General features: G+C 39.7%; 1 protein-coding gene across 2 annotated transcripts; it reads left to right on the plus strand.

Moving 5' to 3' along the window:
• Positions 1-513: 513 nt before the first annotated feature.
• On the plus strand, positions 514-26,228 carry LOC135099672 (uncharacterized). 2 transcript variants are annotated; one of them, XM_064002082.1, is made up of 8 exons: positions 514-562; positions 3,171-3,332; positions 4,861-4,942; positions 22,608-22,806; positions 22,907-23,045; positions 23,693-23,819; positions 25,574-25,693; positions 25,915-26,228. In XM_064002082.1, exons 2-6 carry the CDS (start codon positions 3,291-3,293, stop codon positions 23,711-23,713), a joined length of 483 nt encoding a protein of 160 aa, XP_063858152.1. In that variant the 5' UTR covers positions 514-562; positions 3,171-3,290; the 3' UTR covers positions 23,714-23,819; positions 25,574-25,693; positions 25,915-26,228. The 2 variants fall into 2 exon arrangements, with proteins under 2 accessions (XP_063858152.1, XP_063858153.1); XM_064002083.1 differs by lacking the exons at positions 25,574-25,693; positions 25,915-26,228 and adding an exon at positions 24,230-24,504.
• Positions 26,229-26,940: the final 712 nt, after the last annotated feature.

Raw genomic sequence — 26,940 nt, forward strand, 5'->3', positions numbered from 1 at the left:
TATATATATATATATATATATATATATATATATATATATATATATATATATATATATATATATATATATATATATATATATATATATATATATATATTGCCTGGTATGGTTATAATGGTTTATTTATTTGTTAGTTCATTTAGAATTATCTACGATGTTGGCCTGAATACTTAGAGAGAGAGAGAGAGAGAGAGAGAGAGAGAGAGAGAGAGAGAGAGAGAGAGAGAGAGAGAGAGAGAGAATAGTGATGGATTAATTCCAGTCTCAAAAAAAGAACTATAATTCATAGTTTTGAACCATTACTTAAAGATATGAAACACATAAGGATTGAGTCACTTCATAATTTAAATTTAATCGTTCATTTGACTTTGTTCTATTGAAGCTTTAGGCCCTTATTATTAACTCATCACATTATGTATTTACATTTTTTTACATATTCGTCAATATAGTAGGAGGTGGATAGTTTTTTACTGATCCCATGGGTATATTGTTTTTAAATATTCAATGAAAGACGTTTGGAGAACGTCAAACTTTCTTTGCCACAGAGAGAATGAGAGGACGGGTAAGAGCTGTAGCTGCTTATTTTTATTTTTATTTTTATTTTTATTTTTCATGTTTTAATAAGCTTGCTGTTGTCGTAGGTCGTAGCTATGGTAGATAAGACTTTGATCGCCAGTCAGTTAGGGAGGGTGAAAAAAAACTGATTCTTGGCTAAAAAGAGATGACGGGAAGGAGCTGCTGCCGGTGATATAATTAATCTAAGTTTCAATGAGCTGTTGTCGTAGGTTACCACAATGATAGATAAGCGCTTGATAGTTTTGATAAGTATCCCTTGACAGGAAATATTTCAGGAACACTTGCTAATGTTATGAGAGGACAGACTTGATCGACGCGGCCGTTCTCTCGTCATAACCAGGGATGATTAGTGTTATACGACTCTTATATACTTTGATTTTCATGTGTCAGTGCGTCATGTTGGTCATCTTGTTAAGTAGCTTGGGTAAAGCTGAGTGAGGAATGAGTGCAGCGTAGGATTACTGAGACTGACGTGGCTTGGTTGAAGTGAAGTGTGGTGTCCTCCGTGGTGTGCACATGCCGTGGTATAGGTGCGGTGTGCTGTGGTCAGGTGTTCTTTGATGTGTGCTTGTCGTGGTGGTGTGTGGTGTGGTGGTGTACAGAGGTATAGTGGGGGCCGAGATCTGGTGTAAGTGTGGTGTGGTGTGACTAAGGTGTTGTGGGTTTATGTGTAGTGTGGCGTGTGGTGTGGTGAGGCCTAGACTTGCTTCAGGTTTGGTATGGCTGAGGTATTGTGGGGTGTGGTACGTGGTGTGACAGGTTGTGTGGTGTGTGGTGTGGTGTGACTGTTGTGTGGTTCGTGGTGTGACAGGTGAATGCAGATGAACAGCACAGTGCATTGACACACTCCCTGTAGTACATGAAATTTCACTAAACCTGTCATTATACTTCATGAGATTTATGAGTCCATCCTTTGAGTGCCATTGTGTCCACTTATGCACCATTGTATTGCATGGGTGGAGTTTGTTAGCCTGATTGATCACACAGCATGGGAGGACAGAGGTGGGAGGGTAAGGCAAGGGAGGGAAGCAGAGGGGACAAGAGGAAGCTAAGCTAGGATGTGATTAGGGCACCTTGTATATACATATTTCCTTGGCCCTGCATCTCCTCTTATTTTTGGGGGGCTGTTACTGACAATAACTACATTATTCACTTAGGTGATGGCAGGAAAAATTTGTTGTGACGTGCATTACAGGGTAGGTTTGATTTAAGTCAAATTATTTAAGTTTATTTAAATTATAGTAAAAAATAATTATTTAAATCAAAATTAAATATACTGTATCCAAAATTATTGAAATGTTACATTGGGTCAAATATCTAATGATTTAAATTATATATATATATATATATATATATATATATATATATATATATATATATATATATATATATATATATATATATATATATATATATATATATATATATATTTTTTTTTTTTTTTTTTTTTTTTTTTTTTATTGTACTTTTATGTTTGATTGGAGTTCCACTTCTTTTTCTTTGTATTTATGTATAGTTACTTTAACTTAACAGATCTGATTAAGCTATGATTTTTATGTGAAAAACTCCTCTTGGGTAATGTATATTAAAGTACAGTTTCATTTAACATTGGCCAAGTTTGATACAAGAAAATGGCCTCATAAGACTGAAACAAATAGTTACTGGAAGAACCCCTAAACCCCTAAAGGACAGGAACATTCCTCATGGACACCCCTCCAACCTGGGCTGGTTTTGACAATTCAGTGAAAATAGGTCATGTTCCATCAATTTCTCAACTCTGCTTTGACCAACTACTTAACATGTAATAGCATCACACTTATCAATTCTTCCTCTTCAATCTTCTGCCACCGTGAACTTTGGAAAATTTGAAATTTGAAATTATAGGTCAACTATAGAAGCCACCTGCCTCTACATTGCATCAACTATAGACACCATCCACCCTATAAGGGTTAAACCAGTAAAGTGCCTGGAAGGCGATTGACGAGCGAAGCTGTCAGTAATGAAACAGTGGAAGCACCCTGCAGATTGTGCACTTGACTAATATTCAGATCACTCTAGCAAAAAACATTGCAAGAGTCGAATGGTTGTGCTATGTACTGTTGGATAGGAAATTTCATTTTGTGTTTATTGGTGTCCACTTTTGTTGAGACAAACAAAAGTTGATGAAAACCTGCAAAAACTGAAGTTTGGTTTACAAAATCCCAATTTTGACACTCTTCTACTTTTTACAAGTTACCCTTTGACTTCAGCCAATAGAAGAGATGAAAGCTATATCATATAAAATTGATAGAGTTGTGTTGTCATATGGTGCAAATTTTGTTACAATCGGCTATGTTGTTGAAGAGATATTAGTGTTTCAAGAGTGTTATAGTTGAGCTGGGCTGGATCAGGCAGCTCAAAATGAAACAACAATCTGCTTAGAAAACTTTGCTTTGCCTGTAATAAAAGAATTGATTTATATAAAAAATCTGATGTAAATCAAGTAAATAGATTTTTTATTTTATTTGTTTTAAATCATGATTTTATTCAACTCTTCTACAAATATGTTTTGTTACTTTTGTTATGTTAGTTTTAATTGCAATGTTGCTTTCAAGGGACAAGAATGTACAGCGAGAACTTGCAGAACTCGGACAGAAGTGAATTACTGGATCTGAACACCTGAGTAGGTAAAGAAGCACAGCTGCACAAGCAAAGAAGAAACACTACTACCATGAATGCCCAAGACTTGTATGACAATGTGCTGCAGGGAAGAGAGTGTAAGTCATTTCAGTTCAGTGATGATAACTTCTCACCCAAGTCTAACCTGGCTGTGTCCCCACACTACACCACCCTCTCTGACACTCCATGCCGATGACTCTCACTCTCCTCCAGTACTTGTGACACGCCTCGGTCCAGCCTCTTTGACTCAACTGAATTTTCAATCAGCTTATCGCCAGACAACCATGGTTCCAACTGTGGGCACATTTATCCCATAGAACGATCACATTCAGAAATGGGTGCCAGTACTGTGGAGACCAAACTCAGGAAACTGGATCCACTCAGGTCATCCTCTGATCCAGAGATGAATTGTTGCCACTCGGAAACTCATGTCTCTATAATGAAGGCTTTAAACAAAAGTTATAAACGTGAAGAGAATCTCACTGGTGACTTCTCCAAGGCTCTGTTGCTTCCTATCCTTGAGATTGGGAAACACCCAGACCTTCAGTCTATAAGTGTTCATACTCTAGCTGATGTTATTAAGGGCAAGTACAATGATAAACTTGCCTCCTGCAGAATTATTGACTGTAGGTACCCGTATGAATATGACGGAGGGCACATAAAGGGGGCAGAATTGCGGCACTTGCCAGAGTTAGTGACTCAGAACCCGAGAGCTAAGAAAGGTGTTTCACTTATGCCACTATAAGGCCTTCCTTGAGCTTATTTCATTATTTTCCCTATATCATTCTCTCCATCTTATGTTCTACAGTCCCTCCTTTCTAATGCATGAGACTTGCATTGCTCAAACTAAACTTTTTATTGGGCTTATTAGAAATTAGGTCATTTATTGTTTAATTGTGTTATTTTACTGAGGATGTTTAATATTTTCATGTCATTCATCCATTAACAAACCTTTTTATTGGCTTTATTAGAGATTAGGTAATTTATTTTATTTAATTGTGTTATTTGACTGAGGTTGTTTAATATTTTCATGTCCTTCATTCCTTCCTGTCAAATTCATTAACCTTGCAATGTTCAGACAACACTTGTATAGTGTGAATACTTTGGTATTTTTTGTTTTGTTTTACTGAGATTGTTTAATATTTTTATATCATCCACAAATTCACAAAACTTGCAATACTTAAACAAAACCTCTAATCTGTGGATTGGAGATCAGGCATTCTGTTCTGTCTTACTGTGTTCTGTTTTACTTATATAATCTGTGGATTGGAGATCAGGCATTCTGTTCTGTCTTACTGTGTTCTGTTTTACTTATATAATCTGTGGATTGGAGATCAGGCATTCTGTTCTGTCTTACTGTGTTCTGTTTTACTTGTATAATCTGTGGATTGGAGATCAGGCATTCTGTTCTGTCTTACTGTGTTGTTTTATTTATTTAATCTATGGATTAGAGATCAGGCATTCTATTCTGTCTTACTGTGTTCTGTTTTACTTATTTTCATATGTCCTGTCAAATTTGTGAGACTCACAATACTCAAACAAAATTTGCAATGTATGGATTGCAGATTAGGTATTTTATTCTGTTTCATTGTGTTCTGTTTCACTAAGATTATTTAATATTTTCAGCCCAAGAGTGACACCACCATTGATGAGACACCCGAGGACAACCTCTGGCTACAACTGGGCTTTACTGTGGACTCTGAGACAGGTAAGCTTTGGGGATCATTAGCTTTAGTCATCAATACTTAATTAGCATTGGTGAAAACTAGTGTGCATTCTTTCATTTATTTTTAAGAGGTGGCCATTTCTGTGATAGTGGTGCCTTAAGCTGACTAATGTTCTTTTATGTAGAGAGACAAGAATATGATGTACTATCTAACAATTTAATATTGTCTTAGCTAAGTAAATGCTCACAATTGGCCAGTTATAAAGACCTGGCCATTTCTGCAACAGTAGCATCTCATGTTGACTGAAGTTTTACCATCTTAGAGAGAGAAAAAAAAAAGGATGCATTCATTGTGTAGCTATTCATATATTAGCTGACACTGTGCCTCCATGATAAAGTGGGTCGTGTACTTGACTACGAATCTGTGGGCCCTGATTTGAATCAGGGCTGGGGCAGTTGATGCATAGTTCACCCATTTGTCATCCTTTGGATTGGTTGGTAAAGACTACCTGGGGAAGCATGGGGAAGGTAAACTATGGAAATTTGAATATCCCTTACCTCTGTGTCCTTGGGTAAGGGATATAATCCATCTCAGTTTCAGTGGTGTACACGGAGATGAGGTCATGTGCAGCTATAACTTGTGCTCCCAATTTTACCTTGACCTCAGATGTATGCTCATGAATGCCTGTTTATGTCTGTGATGCACAGTTGCAGGGTCTTTTAATCAGAATGAGTATGGTATGGTCTCGTGGAATGTCAGTTCACCTATTAATGCTTAGATTTCTTCATAAATACCTCTTCTAGTGTCTCAGGCACATTGACAATCTGCTGAAGATATTGGTAATGCTCCATACTCTTGGATATCTTGGTGTTGAAGGTTTGGATCAAGGCATAAGCTAGCTAACTCTCTCTCTCTCTCTCTCTCTCTCTCTCTCTCTCTCTCTCTCTCTCTCTCTCTCTCTCTCTCTCTCTCTCTCTCTCTCTCTCTCTCTCTCTCTCTCTCTTGCTTTCATTAATGATTCATGATTCAGTCCTGCAGAAAGAGTGAAGTCTGTGCTGCTTGGCAGATGCAGATGACAAGGTTGATCTTAACTTAGTATTTTGGAAAGGGAGGATTGGCTTGGTTTGATGCTGAAATTGGCTGCTCCTGGCTTGTTCCTTACTCCTGATAGAATGAGCCAATTTGAAGTCTGGTATTCCTTCCATCACTACATTAAAATCTACTTCCTCATTCTCTTCTTTGCTTTCTCATGGTGAACTGCTGGAGACATTTGATTCTCCTTTGTTGTAAGGAGAGCTGTAGCCTCTGTATGGGAGACATTAAAGAAAGTATCCACTTTCAGTGGCTTCATATCCATAGTCTGAGTGTAACATTCTGGAGTGGTATGTGGTGAAAAGATCCTTCTCTTGATCTGACCCTTAATGCAGCATCTCTGTTTGTGCATTCATGACAGTTCTCCATTCATCACTAATAAACATGACCTCTTCTTTGTTTCACAGATATCCCTCTTACATATGATGCTCTTCACACCATCTGTCCATTTCATTTCTGGTTCTCTTCTCAGCCTTACACCTCACACATCCTCACCACTTAGCCCTGTTCTTCCTCTCAGCATGCCCAAACCATTAGTGATAGGAGGTATAAAGCCCCTCAAATTGTTTGGGACTGGAATTGCTTATGGTCCTGATGTCCAAGGCACTGCACTTTATACCTCATGGTAGAAATATTTGTCCCACCTTCAGATATATTTTTCAAGTGTTTTTCTGATGCTCCAAAGGGAAGGCATGTTATTGTCATTACACTTTCTGCTCTACTCAGTCAGCCTATTCTCTTTCCACACCAGTTATCCTTCACACTTCATTGTTCACAACTGACTCATTATTCAATCCTTATGTGTTACTCCAGACATACTCTTCAGATATCTCATCTCAATGACATTCATTTTCCCTCTCTCCTTGGTTTCCGAGTCTCATGTTTCAGTTTCATTAAATATAGTCACCACTAATACCCCATCCTAAAAGTTTTCTTTGCATTTATTGGAGGTAAAATACATCCATATATATACAGTTTTCAGTCTTCCCCACACCTTTCTTGCATCATTCATTCTAATTTTCATTCATGCACATATTCTTCCATCCACAGCAACTTACAAACCTAAGCTGCTTAAAACAGGCTACTTCATATGGTCTTAATCACCTATATCTTCCCACCTGGTTGGCATCCTCCTTGAAGAGGGTAGCCAGGTCAAGACACATACAACATGCCTTGTCTTATTGTAGAAACAAAAATACTGAAGAGAAATTCCCTCTCCTTTCACTGCACCCCTCTCAGTTACCTTTTCTAAAAGAAGCAGTATTTTTTTCAAGGTAGCTGTTAAGTGTACAGTGAGGCTGTATCTTCCTGCCACAGAAGGGAATCTTGACTATAACCAACAGAAATGAGCAGATAACATGATCGGGTTTTGCACAACATTGCACAATGAGGTTGCTGCTTTATGTGTCTTCCTACCACAGAAGGGAATCTTGACTATAACTAATAGAAATGAGCAGATGAAATGATTGGGTTTAGCACAGCAGTGCACAATGAGGTTGCTGCTTCATTATGATGGCACACTTTGCCTTATGATTACTAGTTATCTCCATATATATTATATGAATGTGAAATAGCCAGAACTTCAGCCAGCTTGAAGTACAGTTCCCTCTACTTCCATGTTCATCACTTAGCATTGCCTGTGTGTGAATTGTCTGCTGTGAACCACTGCACCTGATTCGACTTACATCCAAGACACGTTCCACTCGTTATGAGTAAGAGGGAGGGTGATGGAGGAATTGATGAGATTTGTCTGAGGTATGAGTGAAAGCAGGTGGTTCACAACATTGGCAGTGCTAAGTGATGAACATGGAAGTGGAGGGGACTGTACTGATTTGAAAATTATATGAAATTTCATGCACAGTGTTATCTCATAAGGAAACAGTATTGTACTTCACTCTAGCAGCATTGCATTTGCCTCATATGCCCCACCACTAAGTCATCCTTGGTAACCTGCCAGGAGGAGGAAGTAGACACCTGCCGAAACGATAATTACTCCCAGTGAGGTCTAAAGCACTGTTCAGGGGGTGCTGTGAACTTATCATTAAACCCAGCTGTGACCTCACTGAATGTTTCCCTTTGTGTCTCACAACACAAGGGGGCAGTCACAGCCTGCCCTCTAAAGACAACTCTCTTCCTCCACACAAAACTACAAGCACCTAATAACACACACACCCTTCACTCAAAAATTTTAAAATCATGGCGACTCCTACACCAGCCTCGGAGTCCCCATCTGGGGAGGGGACCATAAATGTCCCCAGGTCAGACTGCCTTTCTGTCGACGACCCTAAGTGTCTTGACACCCCCCTCAACTTTTTCTTCATTAACTTCTGCAACATTCGCAGTCTAAGATCTAATTTTCAATCTGTAGAACACCACCTCTCCTCTTCTAAACCTCATCTTCTTTTCCTCACTGAAACTCAGGTGTCTGAGGCAACTGACAGTAGCCCCTTTTCTGTTCCCTCCTACTTTCTCTATCCTCATTTTCGATCCAAAGCTGGATGCTGCATTTATGTGCGCAATGACTTAACCTGCTCTCGTGCCCACGCTCTTGAATCTTCCAAGTATTCCACCATCTGGCTACGACTACAGAGTCATTCTCATACTAAATTTATCTGTGCTGTATACCTCTCTCCTAACTCCTCTGATTATAAGAAATTCTTTGACTACTTAACTTCCAAAGTGGAGCACATTCTGACCCTCTTCCCTTTTGCAGAGATCTCCATTCTTGGAGACTTCAATGTTCACCACCAGCTTTGGCTTTCCTCTCCCTTCACTGACCATCCTGGTGAACTAGCCTACAACTTTGCTATCCTCCATGACCTAGAGCAATTGGTGCAACACCCTACTCGTATTCCTGACCGTCTTGGAGATACGTCCAACATTCTTGACCTTTTCCTGACCTCTAATCCTTCTGCTTATGCTGTCACCCTTTCTTCTCCGTTGGGCTCCTCCGATCACAATCTCATATCTTTATCTTGTCCTATCACTCCAATCCCTCCTCAGGATCCCCATAAGCGAAGGTGCCTCTGGCGTTTTGCCTCTGCTAGTTGGGGGGACCTGAGGAGGTATTTTGCTGATTTTCCTTGGAATGACTACTGCTTCCGTGTCAGAGACCCGTCTTTGTGTGCTGAGCTCATAACAGAGGTGATAGTGTCTGGCATGGAGGCGTACATTCCTCACTCTTTTTCTCGTCCTAAACCTTCTAAACCTTGGTTTAACACAGCTTGTTCTCGTGCTATACATGATAGAGAGGTGGCCCACAAAAGGTACTTAAGCCTTCCATCACCAGAATCTCATGCACTTTATATTTCTGCCCAGAACCATGCCAAGTCTGTTCTTCAACTAGCCAAAAACTCCTTCATTAACAGAAAATGTCAAAACCTTTCAAGATCTAACTCCCCTCGTGATTTCTGGCATCTAGCCAAAAATATCTCCAATAACTTTGCTTCTTCTTCTTTCCCTCCTCTACTTCAGCCAGATGGCACCACTGCTATCACATCTATTTCTAAAGCTGAACTCTTTGCTCAAACCTTTGCTAAAAACTCTACCTTGGACGATTCTGGGCTTGTTCCTCCCTCTCCTCCACCCTCTGACTACTTCATGCTACCTATTAAAATTCTTCGCAATGATGTTTTCCATGCCCTTGCTGGCCTAAACCCTCGGAAGGCTTATGGACCTGATGGGGTCCCTCCTATTGTTCTCTGAAACTGTGCCTCCGTGCTTGCACCTTGCCTAGTCAAACTCTTTCAGCTCTGTCTGTCAACATCTACCTTTCCTTCTTGCTGGAAGTTTGCCTACATTCAACCTGTTCCTAAAAAGGGTGACTGCTCTAATCCCTCAAACTACCGTCCTATTGCTTTAATTTCCTGCTTATCTAAAGTTTTTGAATCTATCCTCAACAGGAAGATTCTTAAACATCTATCACTTCACAACCTTCTATCTGATCGCTAGTATGGGTTCCGTCAAGGCCGCTCTACTGGTGATCTTCTAGCTTTCCTTACTGAGTCTTGGTCATCCTCTTTTAGAGATTTTGGTGAAACTTTTGCTGTTGCCTTGGACATATCAAAAGCCTTTGATAGAGTCTGGCACAAAGCTTTGATTTCCAAACTACCCTCTTACGGTTTCTATCCTTCTCTCTGTAATTTCATCTCAAGTTTCCTTTCTGACCGTTCTATTGCTGCTGTGGTAGACGGTCACTGTTCTTCTCCTAAATCTATTAACAGTGGTGTTCCTCAGGGTTCTGTCCTGTCACCCACTCTCTTCTTATTATTCATTAATGATCTTCTAAACCAAACTTCTTGTCCTATCCACTCCTACGCTGATGATACCACCCTGCACTTTTCCACGTCTCTGAGGTCCCGGGATGGTGTCATGCCGTGACTCCCCGAGTGACGTGAAAAACCTCTTTGAGACTTAGTTACAGGGGAAGCCTGCCTCCTAGTGGCGCCCGCTGGAAACGTAGGCACAAGCCCGAGGGATTGGGCCTACGGCTAAAGTGCTTACCCCGCGAGATGAATGTGGGGCGGGGAGTTGGACAAATATTCCATCCTCCCTTCTCAATAAATGTTCATAGAGTAATGGGGCTCCGCCAGGCTTCGGAGCCCAGAACAGCTTCACTGGTCCGGAGTCCTTTCTGCTCCTTCGAGTTCTCTACCTCGTTGGGTGGTGGGCCGTCAGGGTGATTTGCCGAGTCGGTGGGCTAAACCCACTAACCCTCGACAGCGGTAGTCACTCTGGCGTTTCCGGGATGACGGCCCGCTGGTTTGGGGGGTAGCGCTCTTCCTGCCCCCAAGGGCCAGCGGGTTCATGGCTTTGAAATGGGGTACACGGGGCGGATGCGGTCCCAGTCCCCCTCGGGTCTGAGGGGCGTGCATAGAGCCTCCGTGCACGTCCTCTCAGACCCAGAGCGTCCTAGCAGAGCTCGTAGTCTGCGAACGGTTTGTCATGCTGCGGTGGGCCTAGTAGCTCAGGTAGCCAACCGTCTGGCTGAGGGTGGCGTCCTCAGAACCGGAATCCTGTCGGGGGCGACCTCGGCAGGTAGGTTTCGCATCGCCTGTGCCGTTGAAGACGGTAGGCGTGAGTAGTGCTGGCTTTAGCCCGCTACCCTATCGTCCCCTCCAAAGGGGTAATTCTTGCCGCCGGTGCCGGCTGCTTGGTAACGAGCGCTGGTGAACGGCGGCAGAATTAAGTATGACTCTCTCAAGGTAGATTTTGGTGAAACTTTTGCTGTTGCCTTGGACATATCAAAAGCCTTTGATAGAGTCTGGCACAAAGCTTTGATTTCCAAACTACCCTCTTACGGTTTCTATCCTTCTCTCTGTAATTTCATCTCAAGTTTCCTTTCTGACCGTTCTATTGCTGCTGTGGTAGACGGTCACTGTTCTTCTCCTAAATCTATTAACAGTGGTGTTCCTCAGGGTTCTGTCCTGTCACCCACTCTCTTCTTATTATTCATTAATGATCTTCTAAACCAAACTTCTTGTCCTATCCACTCCTACGCTGATGATACCACCCTGCACTTTTCCACGTCTTTTCATAGACATCCAACCTTTCAGGAGGTAAACATATCACGCAGGGAAGCCATAGAACGCCTGACTTCTGATCTTTCTAAAATTTCTGATTGGGGCAGAGCAAACTTGGTATTGTTCAATGCCTCAAAAACTCAATTCCTCCATCTATCAACTCGACACAACCTTCCAGACAACTATCCCCTCTTCTTCAATGACACTCAACTGTCCCCCTCTTCTACACTGAACATCCTCGGTCTGTCTTTTACTTATAATCTGGACTGGAAACTTCACATCTCATCTCTAGCTAAAACAGCTTCTATGAAGTTAGGTGTTCTGAGACGTCTCCGCCAGTTTTTCTCACCCCCTCAGCTGCTAACTCTGTACAAGGGCCTTATCCGTCCATGTATGGAGTATGCTTCACATGTCTGGGGGGGTTCCACTCATACTGCTCTTCTAGACAGGGTGGAATCAAAAGCTTTTCGTCTCATCAACTCCTCTCCTCTAACTGACTGTCTTCAGCCTCTCTCTCACCGCCGCAATGTTGCATCTCTAGCTGTCTTCTACTGCTATTTTCATGCTCACTGCTCTTTTGATCTTGCTAACTGCATGCCTCCCCTCCTTCCGCGGCCTTGCTGCACAAGACTTTCTTCTTTCTCTCACTCCTATTCTGTCCACCTCTCTAACGCAAGAGTTAACCAGTATTCTCAATCATTCATCCCTTTCTCTGGTAAACTCTGGAACTCCCTGCCTGCTTCTGTATTTCCACTTTCCTATGTCTTGAATTCCTTCAAGAGGGAGGTTTCAAGACACTTATCCACCAATTTTTGACCACTGCTTTGACCCTTTTATGGGATTGGCATTTTAGTGGGCATTTTTTTTTTATTAGATTTTTGTTGCCCTTGGCCAGTATCCTTCCTACATAAAAAAAAAAAAACCTTGGTAACCTGTAAGATATTAACCATCCGTCACTGTGGATTAGCCAGCACGTCTTGCTGGTAGAGAATGCGTAAACTGATCAGTGAGTGGAAGCATCAGTCAGTGGCAGTGTTACCATGTTCAATTACCTGCTCTTGGCAGAATCACTGTGACAGCATTGGTGAAACAGAGCATAGTAAGGTTAGGAAAGTAGGTTAGGAAAGACTAAGATTTACAGGCTAAAACATGAGGAAATTAATGCTTGTGGATGTAAAAATAAGTATGTTTGGAGGTGCTCAGTCTTGGCTACCTTAAGGGAGACATCAGCCTGATATAGAGATAGATAGGAAGGAAAATATATTTGTTATCTAAGACTAAGATGCAGAATAAGATATGGGAGAATGCTTGTGTGTGTAATTGTAAATATGTTTATAAACATGGTGTTGCTTTTTTTTTCTTTTTTTTTCTTTTTTTTTTTAAGGAGGATCTAAACTTGATATATAGGTAGATAGAAAGGACAAAGCCAATTTTGATTTTTCATTTCAGTATGTTCATGAGTGCAGTTTATTTAATAAAAAGGAGATTCTTATCTGCCTTATCTCAGGGTGATAGAAATGACAGAGCCATTCTGACTTGTCTGCATAGTACATACATAAGTACATATGATCAAATAGAATATGATTTATCTCCTTATTGCAGGAGTCTTTGTTAACTCATATACAGAACGGTTCATATGTTTTGTCCTTTCCTCCTCGTTAATCTCAGCTTTATTTCTCACCACCTCTCAGTCCCTGGCTTCACTCTGCTACCTGTCCCTCACTGTGCTATGTCCAGGTGGTGTGGGATAAGCAGTTTCATTATACAATGACTCATTACTGTCTTGTCACTGGCTGGTATAAGGAAGGAAATGCACATAAAAATTTTGAATATGGAAAGAAAGGAAGAAAAAAAACTATGGCCATATAATAAGTACTCTACCAGTAAATGATAATGTAGCTGGAATAGGTTATTAAGGTGGAGATTATTTGAACCTTGGATCATCTATCATTATTTCATGAGCTTGAGGACAAAGGTGAGACTATCACCTTTGTGCAGCTGACCACAATTATTAGTGTACACTGAAGACTTGTATCACCTGTTGTGGTAACTGAGAGAGAGAGAGAGAGAGAGAGAGAGAGAGAGAGAGAGAGAGAGAGAGAGAGAGAGAGAGAGAGAGAGAGAGAGAGAGATTACAATCACAGAAAATACTTCAGTGTATCAGGAAAGATTTCAATGTTCAAAAACACAGCACTAGCATATGATATGTAATGCCACATACATATAATACAAAATATATAGTACTATATATTAAAGGTGCAGGGCTGTGAATCCTGAGGGGTGGAGAGGGTGTGGTGTGTTGTAGTGTTAATAAACAGGCATTGTGGAGGGTGCTGTGGGTGACAATAGGAGCTGCCACTCCTCAGGTGGAGACAGCAGCTGCCTAGCCCATCCAGGGATTGGCCCTTTGTGTTACCTTTGTCCACCACCACCACACCACAAATTCCATAGCAAGTTTTTAAAATGTTCATGTTTTTTATAATAAGTTCACAGATGCCATGCATTGTTAAAACAGAATAATGGTGATGCTATTTAACAAAAAACTAGTACATCTAAATATTTTAATAATGCAGACTCAGTATAGCTAGGATAGATGGACAAAATGGGTCTTGGGATAGTTATATGTAAGGTTCATAACTGTATGGATATATAAATTCATTTTCTTTTCAATTGTTCTTTAATATTTAAATGAAAATAATAAATACAGAGTAGTTATAGTTTGTCAAGAAATTAATAAGGCAGGTATGTTGCTAAGGAATTAGAGTTAGCAAACGTATGCAACATTAAGTGTAGCATAAGTGGTTTTCTGGAGGGAGTGACAGGTGATAAATGAAGGACTCTTAGGTAATGAATTTCAATAAGGACTTCCATTTGGCCGCTGTAAAAGGGGTCACAGAAAAAAAATCTGGGAGGTTCAATACTTGATTAAAGTGAGTTTGATAAACCTGACTTCACTGAGATTAATGGTTAGCAGGTTATTAACTTGTAGCCAGGATGGACTCTTGGACTCCCCAACATCACAGCAGGTCTCCAAGGCTATTTTATCTCACTTGGCTTGACCTTCAGCATTTCACCATGTGCAGTATTACAGTATATTGATGAAATACTCAGAATGGGAGAGGAGTCCTTTTCTTGTACAGTGAAGCTAAATATTGCATTGCATTTACACACAGCTAGATGAAGGGAGGACAGCAACAGCATATTTATTGGCCCTTATCAGGCTGTTTGTGATAAGCTACAGATGTTATCTAATAAAAATGAGATATTTAATTGTAAAAACTTCATACTATATCAAGTTCTTTCTTCTATTTTCTTTTTAACATTTTTTATTACCATCACAAGTAATATTGCTTAGCTGTACATGGAGTCATTAGTAAAGAGATGCTTAACCATTGTACCTCCAGTAGAGATATACAAGGTGCTTGAGTGTGAGGGAAAGGGATAAAGAGGATTATGGCCATGAAAGGAAGGAATGCAGGGATGAGAATACATTAAGACTCTTCTCCCATTGCTATTTCCAAAGGATGTTTCTAAGGAATAGGCATCAGGTCTGGACAGATAGATAGATAGATAGATAGATATTTAAATAGATGTAGCTGTAAACCTAAGTTACAGATTTAATCCAGCAAAGAATATGAGGATTATTAAAAGGATGCCATTTATTGAAGCATATTTCCATTATCAACATCTTTTCTCTCTATAATGGGAATGCACCATTGTTTCCAGTGTGGCTGGATTACCATGTACCTCTTTCAATACATTACCCATATTGAGGCAGCTGCTGTCCTGAGAGAGAGAGAGAGAGAGAGAGAGAGAGAGAGAGAGAGAGAGAGAGAGTCTGGCATAGGGAGAGGGAGGGGAGAGTGGTGGGTTGGGTTAGGGCATTTGGTAAGCGATGGGCAGGCACCATTAATCATGAGTGTTCATGACAGACGCTGGAGGGAGTCGCTGCTTATCTTTTCTGGCACTTGGGCTGTTTGGTAAATTTTAGTTCCATTTCAATTTGTTTAATTCTATATTGGAAATTCAGTATTGAGGTTCAGATTGTGGTTCTTTATTGTGCTTTGGTCTTATGGTTGCTTGTGAAGAGTAGACTTGTTTTTATTAATAATATTAAATATTTTATGGAAGTACTTGGCTCTATATTAATTTTTATATGTAGTTACTATGCTTTTTGAGTTATGCAATATGATTACTTATGAATATCAAGATAATTTTTATGTCTTGAATTTTTCTGCATCAAAGAGAAAAGGCAAAAGCAAAAATTAAAAGAAAAATTATTATTAAATTTTTTTGTTGGATTTTCCAATGAAGAGATTTGTTTGCCTCTTTCCTATAAAGTTACCATTATATCATACAGTTAATGCTATTTATATGGCATTAAGATATCTCTTGTGCAGAGCATCCTCTTAGCAGGGATGTGCAAGGAGAATATGACTTAGTATTATGATGATTCCATTTGTGACAGATGCAGGGTACATTGGTTAAGTTGTCAGTGCAGTTTAAATGGGGAAGGGAAAGATAACGGATGGTTGAAGAAAGGATGGTGGTAAGACTGTGGAAAGAGAGTGTGTCTGGCCACTATTATCTTTCCATTTCTGACAGACACAGGGTACATTGGTTAAGCTCTCAATGTAGCTTACTCTGGGATGCGAAAGGCAATGGATGTGTTGAGGAAAGGATGATGATAAGGCTGTGTGTGGAAGGTTGGGCTGAGGGGGCAATGTTGGTGTGTGGCAGCGTGTCATTAGGACCCTGCCTTGCTCCTCACACCTGTCACTTTGTCCTTACGTCAGCCATTATTTGGGGCCATTTCAGTCATGTTGGGAAGAGGTGGGACAATGGCAGAAGCAAAAGGTGGTGCTAATATTTTTCTCTACTATCTGCTCTGTCTTCACTTGGGCTTGACCAGAAAGGAATTTCTTCTTAAAGTTTTCAATTATGTGCATTTCCTATGTATTCTTGTCTTGTGTTCTTAAATTTATGCCTTGTATTTCTGTACTTATTTGTATTTTTCATCATGGACTTTAACTTGTGTGTAATAAATAAGTAAAATCTTCACTAAAAAAGGCTGAAGGACAGAGAGCTTCATCATAGATTATAAAAATGTTGAATTATTAGTTTTCCCCCAAAAGGTAGCATGCTGAAGGATGGAAAGCTTCATCATATATTATAAGAATGTTGTGCACAGTATTTGATCATGAGAGAAAGTTGTAGGGGAAGGAAGGTAGTCACCAGGTGGTCAGAATTTTGTGGCCTATGATTAATGGATTTTGGATTTTATACCCATAGCCACAGAGGATCACAGGTAGTAGGGAGCCACCTTAAGGAATGTGACCACCTTTTCTTTGCTTGGGGAGGGAATGGTAAAGTTCACTCAGCAATTCCCACACAAGTCATGATGGGAGCTTATTGCTACTACACCATATTGATTACTTAACTCTACAAATATAAGATAATGAGTAATATTGTTGTTAATTAAAAGAGATAGTTAAATAAATTAGTGGATGAATGGTGGGTATTTTTTCATCTTGAAGTGGCATCTTGAAAGGCAAGGAAAATACATTTGGTTGAAACTTTATACTGCAGTAAGTAGGGATGTACAGGAATGTGTGATGTCTTCTTGGTATGATATATGTTCCCTGATAATTGCCAAGAATTCTTTTTTTTATTTTTTTTATTTAGTTGCAGTAATATGCAAAGTTTGAGTCACATTTGTGTCTGTATTTATAATTAATCTTTTTTTCATGTCCCCATTATTATCTCCTCTTTTTCTACTCTACTCCTCCAGATATATTAACATTTCTTTGTGGGAAGCTGTATTTGTTATATCATTCAAGCATCTCACCATCCTCGACTTTTCTTGGATTCTCTCAAATATGAAGCCTTCGTTCTTGCAATGATGTGTATTTACCTAGTTGTATTTACCTAGTTGTATAGTACAGGGTCCGAGCCAAGGCTCAATTAGTCCTGTCTCCATACCCGAATTTATCTAATCTCTCTTTAAACATGTGCACACTCTTTGCCGCAACCACTTCTTCTTTTAAGTTATTCCATATTTCAACCGTTTGATGCGGAAAGCTGTATTTTTTAATATCTCCCAAACAATGACTCTTCTTTAATTTCTCCATATGTTCTTCTTGTACGTCTATCTTCTTCCTCCACTTTTACAACTAGGTCATCTCTGTCTATCTTCTCCATGTTGTTTATTAATTTGAACATTGTTATCAGGTCTCCTCTTTCCCTTCTTTCTTGCAGTGTTGGTAATCCAATTTCTTCCAGTCTTTCCTCATAACTTAGGTCTTCCAATTCAGGTATCATTTTCGTAGCTATTCTTTGTATCCTTTCCAATTTCCTTATATCTTTCTTCTTGTGTGGAGACCATACCACTGCTGCGTATTCCAGTTTGGGGCGTATCATGTGTGTTATAATTTTCTTCATCATTTCTTTGTCTAGGCAATTAAATACCACCCTGATATTTGCTAGCAAATTATATGTAGAGCCAAATATTCCATTGATGTGTTTTTCTGGTGATAGCGTGTCTTGAATTATTACTCCTAAGTCTTTTTCTTCTTTGCTCTTTGGTATTGTGATTCCTCCCATCTTATACTCCCATGAAGGTCTCCTTTTACTTCTTCCCATCTCCATTACATGGCACTTCTTTATATTAAATTCTAATTTCCATCGTTTACTCCATTCATAAATTCTATCAATATCCCTCTGTAGTTCCTTACAATCCTCTTGGTTCTTTATTACTTTCATCAATTTTGCATCATCTGCAAACATGTTAATGTAGCTATTTAAACCCACCGTCATATCATTTATATAGACCTGAAACATTTTAGGTGCCAACACAGATCCTTGTGGTACTCCGCTTGTTACTTCGCACCAACTTGATTTATTATCTCTGATTACTGTGCTCATTTCCCTACCTTGGAGATAATCCTTCATCCACTTAAGTATTTTTCCTTTTAGCCCTCCTCGATGTTCCAGTTTCCATATGAGACTTTTATGTGGAACTGTATCAAAAGCTTTTTTCAGATCTAAATAGACTGCATCAACCCAACCATCTCTCTCTTGTAGTTTATGTATTACTCTTGTATAAAAGCCCAGTAAGTTTGTTACGCAAGATCTCTCTTTCCTGAAACCGAATTGTTTTTCTGTTATTATATTTTCTTGTTCAAGATATTGCACCCATCTGTTTTTAATGACTATTTCACAGAGTTTACTTACAATACTCGTGAGTGAGACTGGTCTGTAATTCAGTGGTTCCATTTTATTACCTCCTTTGTATAACGGTACTATATTTGCTCTCTTCCATTCCTTTGGTACTTTTCCCTCCTTCAAAGAACTGTTAATTATCTCCTATATTGGTTCTTCCAATTCCTCTCTACATTCTTTCAATATCCATCCATTTACTTCGTCTGGTCCCATCGCCTTCCTAGTATCTAGCTCTTCCAGTAGTCTTTTAATTTCTTTTCTTTCCACTTGTATGTTTTCTATTCCTTTCTGTTGTTCCTCATCTCCCAGTGATGCAAAGACAGTTTCTCTTGTAAATACAGACTTAAAGCTTTTATTCAGTATCTCAGCCGTCTCTTGTGTGGTTTCATAAATTTCTCCATTTTCCTTCAGCTTTGTAATGGTATCTCTATGCTTTATTTTTCCATTTACATATCTATAGAAAAGTTTGGGTTCTTCTTTACACTTTCCAACTACATCTCTTTCAAAATTTCTTTCTTCTTCTCTTCTTATTTTAACATAATCATTTCTAGCCGTCCTGTATTCTTCTCTATTTATCTCATTCCATTGTTTCCTAATTTTTTTCCATGCCCTCTCCTTCTTCTTTTTTGCCTCTGCACACTTTGCATTAAACCACACTTTCTTATTTTCTTTTACCTTATATCTTGGCACATATCTTTCAACACCTTTTCTAAACTTGCTTAAAAACACTTCACATTTCTTCTGCACCTCCATACCTCTTAATAAATTACTCCAATCAAGCTCTCCGTAGAATTTCTTTAACCCTGTAGTCTGCCTTAGCATAATTTTTTCTCTCATTTTTATATTCCTCATTGAATTTTGGCACTTCTTCTTTGATCTCTATCTCCATCTTCACATGATCACTTTTTCCCACTGGACACAAATATTCTACACTTGGTTCATTTTCTGGCTTTTTTGTAAAAACCAAGTCTAGTAGCGATGGTTCATCTTCCCCTCTGTACCTAGTATTTTCTTTCACCCATTGATCCATCGTGTTTACCATCATAGTCTGTAAAAATTCTTCACTCCATGTATTGGCAATCCCTGTCACCTCCATCTCCCCCCAGTTTATCTCCTTGCTGTTAAAATCTCCTACTAGTAACACCTTGTTTCTTATCTTTAGCATGTCATCTATACTTTTTATGAACTCGCTTTGCATGTGCTTATAATCATCAGTCCCCCAAGTGTTGGTCTTTGGAGGCATGTATGCAACAATAATTTTTCTGCTTTCTTGTCCTTGGATCTTGATCTCCACACTCAATGTTTCTGACCTCCCTTCACCATATTCCACTGTTTCTATCAAGATGTTTTTTCTTACTAGAATCATCACTCCTCCTCCTCCCTTATTCTTTCTGTCTCTTCTCCATGTGTTATATCCTTCTTCAAATTCAACATTAATCTCCCTTGTTAGTGTTGTTTCCGTAATACATGCCACTTCTGGTTTCTTTTCATGTAAATAATCTCTTAGTTCCCTTAGGCTGGACACTAATCCATCTATGTTTGTATACATAACTTTAATTTTATTTATTGTGGACCCATTTCTTTTGTGTTCTCTCTTTGTTGTCTTACTTCTTGCCCTGCATTCTTTAACCACCATTTTCTCATTTTCATGTCTATCACTCTCCATATATATCTTTCTGCCTGTACCTGTGTTCTCTCTTTGTTTTTTGTCTTGGCCTCCTCTTTTAACTCTTTCACCTTGTTTCTTTCCTCCTCATTCATTTCTCTTCTTATATATATATCCTTCATACCCTCTATCTTTCTTAACAAACTCGTTCTTCTCAAGATGTGTTCGGCTGCCGCTTGGGTATTAAGTCTTATTTTCATGGGACGTTTCCCGCTTCTGAATATTTCCCAATTCTGTACACTTCTTCTATTTGTATATCCGTTTCATCTCCTACAATTTTCCCAATGATTTCTTTTGCTCTTTGTAATTCTTCTCTTTCTCTTAGAACTTTATTTGATATGGTCTTCTCTTTATCCTTAAACACCATCAGGCACATCTTTTTTTGTACCGCATCCCTTACTATGTTATCTTTTTCCTTAATGATTTTCACTACTTTTTTTCCCATCTCTTTATCATGTTGTTCTTGCTGTTTTCTTATTATTTCTGTCATATCTATCTTCTCTTGTTCTCTCTCTTCTTTCCAACTTTTCACTTCCTTTTCAACTAAGCCTTTTACTTCACTCTGGATTTTGCCTTCATGTATCCTAACTTCTTTCTTCTCCACCATGCTCCTTAGCTTTCCATTTTCTTTTTTGAGTTCTTGTATTTCTTCACTGTACTTTACATTTAAATCCACTATCTTTTCCACTTCCTCTCTCAGTTTCTTGTTTTCCCTTTCTCTTTTTAACTCCCTTCCTTTCAACTCTTCCAGCTCTTCAACAATGTCTTTAAGTCCCCTCTCCTTATCTCCTTTCCATCCTCTGACTAATGTCACCAATCCTCTTATTTCCTCTCATATCTTTTCATTCTCTTCTTCTAATTTCCATAATCTTGCATTTAACCTGCCTACTTGTATATCTTTTTCACCAAATCCTTCAAATTTTGGTGTGCCTCTGGGCGACGGCAACGTGGCGGTGGCCGCCATCACGCTTTGTTTACAACCGATTCGGATTCGGTGTTTTCACCCACAATTTTCACTTCATCTATTCCATCTCCGATTTTTTTCTACTTCTTCCATAAAAACTCCACCCCACACTGTGCACTTTCTTATACTTTTGTATGGAGACAGGCTAAGAAAATAACTCGGACCCTGTACCCACAAATAGGCAAGTTCGGCGCAGCTGCTCCTGACACGTCTGCTCTCAACGAAGTCGGAAGTGTGTGTGTGTATGTGTGTTGCCCTGTCTTTCATTGTTGAGATTGGTGAGGCTCCGTGTGTGTGTGTGTGTGTGTGTGTGTGTGTGTGTGTGTTGCCCTGTCTTTCATTGTTGAGATTGGTGAGGCTCTGTGTGTTTACCTAGTTGTATTTACCTAGTTGTGACATAACCACCATACATAACAAATAAATAAAACTCTAAATTATCTATCAGTCAGTCAGTCAGTCAATCAGTCAGTCAGTCTGTTTGTCAGTCAGTCAGTCAGCCTGTCTGTCTATCTGTCTCTGTCTGTCTGTCTGTCAGTCAGTCAGTCAGTCAGTCAGTCTGTCTGTCTGTCTGTCTGTCTGTCTGTCTGTCTGTATGTCTGTCTGTCTGTCTCTCTGTCTGTCTGTGTCTGTTTTTCAGTCAGTCAGTCCATCAGTCTGTCAGTCAGTCAGTCAGTCAGTCATTCTGTCTGTCTGTCAGTCAATCAGTTAGTCAGTCAGTCAGTCAGTCAATCTGTCTGTCTCTTTGTCAGTCAGTCAGTCTGTCTGTCTGTCTGTCTGTCTGTCTGTCTTTCTGTCTGTCTGTCTGTCTGTCTGTCTGTCTGTCAGTCAGTCAGTCAGTCAGTCAGTCAGTCAGTCTTTCTGTCAGTCAATCAGTCAGTTAGTTAGTCAGTCAGTCTTTCTGCCAGTCAGTCATTCAGTCAGTCTGTCTGTCTGTCTGTCTGTCTGTCTGTCTGTCTGTCTTTCTGCCTGTCAGTCAGTCAGTCAGTCACTCAGTCACTCAGTCTGTCTGTCTGTCTGTCTGTTTGTCTGTCCGTCAGTCAGTCAGTCAGTCAGTCAGTCAGTCTGTCTGTCTGTCTGTCTGTCTGTTTGTCTGTCCGTCAGTCAGTCAGTCAGTCAGTGCCATAAGTCAAGCTATCAACCTATCATTGGATCAATTAAGAAGCCAACCAATTAATCAGTCAGTTACTCAACCAATTAACCAATCAACCAGTTAACCAGCCAGTCACTCCCTCCCATCCCAGGTAGAAGGCCGACCATTGGAGAGCCTGCGCACCAAGACAGCCGGCTCCCCCCCCCTACTGGCAGGCTGGTGGGAGGGGGCAGTTTGGATCAACACCACCTGGGCTGCAGTGTCCCTGGCCCAGTGGAGCGAAGGGGGGTGTCCCATCAACCAGTACAGTGTTGTCTACAGACAAACCAGTGCTGTTACCTGGATTGTGGGTGAGGACAGAGGTAGTGTAGTGAACCTTTTCTTGCTGTCATGTAATTCTCTCTTCTTCCCTTTTGCCATCCAAACTGATGAACTCCACTCCATCCACAGTATCCAAGAGGGTGGAGGGGGGCCGGCCAGTGTGATAGGGGGCCTCACACCCTCCACCCATTACCTGGTGCAGGTGACTGCTTACAACTCTGCTAGGAGCTACTCCAGGGCTACTCCACCACCATGCCCCTTCCTGGAGGTGAGAAGGAGAGGGAGAGAGAGGGGGAGGGGGTAGTGTGTGTGTGTCTGTGTGTTTGTGTGTGTTGGGTTTTCAGTAGCATGAGAAGAGAATAATGAAGGAAACAGGAGGAATGTAAAAGGAAAGGAAACTACATGGAAAAAAATGGGAGGAAGGGAAGATATGAGAGAGAGAGAGAGAGAAAAAAATTCTATATTACACTTCATTTTCAGCTAATTCTCCTCTTCTTCTTCTTCTTCTTCCTTTCCCTTTCTCTCCCTCCCGCTCTCCCTCTTATATTCATCCTTTTTTGCTTTTCTCTCTTTTCTTATCTCCACTCACTTCTTACTCCTTCATATTTCTCATCCTTTATTCTTCATTAATCTTTCTTACCTACACATTATTAAATATCTCTTCCCTTTCCCATTTCTTCCTCATTTCTTCCATTCCCTTATTCATTATCATCTATCTTGTATCCCTATTCTTCATCTGTGTCCTTCAATCCTTCATCTATCTTATATCCTGTTCTTTGTCTACCCTTTCATCTTTCATCCATTCCTTCAACTCCTCTCCTTTATCATTTTCTCTTGCATTTCTACCCCATCTCTTCTCTTCTACATATCATTTTATCTTCTATCTATAATCTTTTCCTCATTTCCCTCCCCCAGGCCCCTCCTCCCCTGGGTTAGTGATGCTTGGGGTGGCCATGACAGATGTGAGGGTTCTGCTGCCCGTGGTTGCCTCCTCCCTGTCTGCTGGCCACTCTTGTCACCGTTTGTGTTTGTGTCAGGAGGAGTAAGTGGTGGTGGTGGTGGTGGTGGTGGTGTTTTTTTATGGTGTTTAATGTTATTACTCTGTTTATTGGTATTTCTTCATGGTTTTACTTTCTTTTTTTTTTTTTCTTTTCGTTTGCTTCCCTCTTATTTGTTCCCTCTCCATCCTTCCTTTTGTTTAATTTTTCATATCCTTCCTTCTTTCCTTCCTCTCATTCTCTGTCTTCCTCTTGTTTCTCCCATTTCTTGCTTTGTTTCTATTTTCTGTTTATTTTCTCACATGTCTTTATTTTCTCTTTCATGCCAGTCTTTTTTCATGCCACTCTGGTATTTAAATACATGCAAACACTGTTATTATTATTATTATTATTATTATTATTATTATCATCATATTTTTATTATTATCATCATTTTATTATTACCTCGTTGCAGAGTACGCAGACAACATCTATACAGCCTTCCAAATGAACAACACACACCAACAACATCATCAACAACCACAACAACAACAACCATCACAGCAACAACCAGTCACAGCCACCACAACCACCACCATCACCACCACCACCCACACCACCAACAGCAGCAATAACCACAGCAGCAACCACAGCCAAAAACAGCAACAACAACAACAACAAAAATTAGGCCAGACACAGTGACCTTGCTTACAACAACAACTACAATAACAATAACAACAACAACAACCCCACCACACGCTTCCCACAGCCACTACCAGCCATGTGCTTATTATTATAGCAAAGTATTAATATCACTTGCAAATATACAGAGAGAGAGAGAGAGAGAGAGAGAGAGATTGTGCTGAGTAAGAGAATCAACATTAAAGCAAATATTAGAGTTACACCTCCTCTCTTTAACTTTCATTAAATGCTTAAACATTCTCTCTCTCTCTCTCTCTCTCTCTCTCTCTCTCTCTCTCTCTCTCTCTCTCTCTCTCTCTCTCTCTCTCTCTCTCTTCTCTCTCTCTCTCTCTGCAACACACCCCCTTTCCCTTGTGAAAATCAGGAACATCACTAGAAGCACTGCTTTCACTGACAAAGCCACATCCATCACTACCAAGGATTGTGCTTGTGACAATTTTATCTAACTCTGCTTCAATTTCGCTTTCTTCCAAGCCTTTCCTGGTGTTTTTTATTGGTGTTTGAGGTCAAAGGGGCCCCAACTTGAGGATGGAGTTGACTGGAAGGGTAAGTGGAGCTGCGGTGTCTAGCAGACATCCTGTCAAAGTTAGCACAAGGCGTTAACTGACCACTGATAATGTAAGAGAGGGTTTGTGGGCATTGCAGGAAAAGAAAACGACATGTTTACTGTACTTGACGACAAACTAATCAAATCTGGCGGCGCATTCATTAAAAAATGCCACATCCACTATTGTGGACACCCGCGCTTAAAGGGTTAAATCGTACAAATCATTATTTTTCATCATAAACTCATAGTATAGTAGAATACTGCTCATCCAGAGAATTACTGAAGAAATTCAATAAATGGTAATCAGTCAAATTAGATCTTAGTAGATAAGAATGGTGGTATAGAATATGCAAAAAAGAAAAAAAATGCTTTATAATTAAAAAAAAATAGTAATATGGCTGAAAGAACTCTAGAAGAAGAAAAAACATGAAAATGAATTCAATATTAAAGAAATTCCTATCAAATTTAGTTCTAACTTAAATAAAATAATCATATGCATTATAAAAATACCTTTTTGTATAACTAAAAATCTTTTTTTCTATTATACCGAAGATAGTATTTTTCTTTCAGGACCTTCATCTCCGGATAAACAACAGGTCGGAGCTCACAGTCATGTTTGTGGCTTTCTTCTGCTCCACCAGTAAGAGGGGAAGCTGTTTTTTTGTCTACATATATACAAGTTTGACTAAGGTAAGCATGTTTCAGTATTAAGCATAGGAAGACACTGTACAGGAATATAGTGACTGATTGTTTATTTAATTTGAAAGTATTACTGAGCACTTTGTGGAAATTAATGTAATAAGAAAAATATTTATGGCTCATCCTTATATAGTGAGAATTAATCTAACTTGTGTAGCCATTCACTCTTTGTCTCCACTAATCAAATGTCACTGTACTTCATCAATTTCCAGCACTGTTACAAACTGCAGCTGTCTGTCTTCAGGTGGACCATTACTGCCCCGACCCAACACTTGCAGCGCAGACCTTCAGACCAGTACACGCACTTCCGCCAGTGATGCTGTGTTGTGTGAGTGTCTGACGGCATTCTTAGAGATGGCTGGGGACCGTCGCGTGGCTGGGTCACGAGCAGACCACGGTGGAACTCGTGGATGAAAACCTGTGGGAGGATTGGAATATGGAGTTGTGGGGTTGCTGGGACTGAGCTGAATCCACTTACAGGGATAAAAAGTAGTTGAAAAATGAATTTATTAGTGCAAGGTGAGGGGTGAGGGTAGATGCTTATGGTCTGGAATGGAAGAAAGAGGCACGGGTTTGTCTGTTGAAAGGTGCAGGTCATTGGTAGGGAAATTAGTTCATGGTATTTGTTGTTGTGTGTCTTCTGAGCACTGTGCAGCTTTGCAATCAGTGGCAGTAGATAATGTGGTAGGAAGGTGCTGCACCCAGCCGGCACAGGACAAGCACTAGGCAGCCAGGCATGTCTTGGGTTGGGGTCACGGTGGCAGACACTTTCTATAAACGGACTGGCTGGTCATACTTAGCTACTACTAGAGAGAGAGAAACAAAAAGGAGAAACAAACAAAAGAGGAGAAGAAGGAGGAGGAGGAGGAGGAGTTGTTTACTTTAAAGATAAGAATTAGAGAACTCTGTTTCTTTTCCTCTCTCTCTCTCTCTCTCTCTCTCTCTCTCTCTCTCTCTCTCTCTCTCTCTCTCTCTCTCTCTCTCTCTCTCTCTCTCTCTCTCTCGAGAGGTAATGAAAAATGGTAACAAAATCCATAGTCATTTAAATTATTATTATTATTATTATTTATTTATTTATTTTATTTATTTATTTATTTATTTTATTTTATTTTTTTATTTTTTTTTATCTTTTTTCAGGTGAGTTACTGACGTGTTTTGCTTTTACTAATGTGGTACAGATAAATATTATTATTATTATTATTATTATTATTATTATTATTATTATTATTATTATTATT

This window comes from Scylla paramamosain, unplaced genomic scaffold, assembly GCF_035594125.1.
Source record: "Scylla paramamosain isolate STU-SP2022 unplaced genomic scaffold, ASM3559412v1 Contig177, whole genome shotgun sequence".
In the NCBI taxonomy this organism is placed as follows: Eukaryota; Metazoa; Arthropoda; class Malacostraca; order Decapoda; family Portunidae; genus Scylla; species Scylla paramamosain.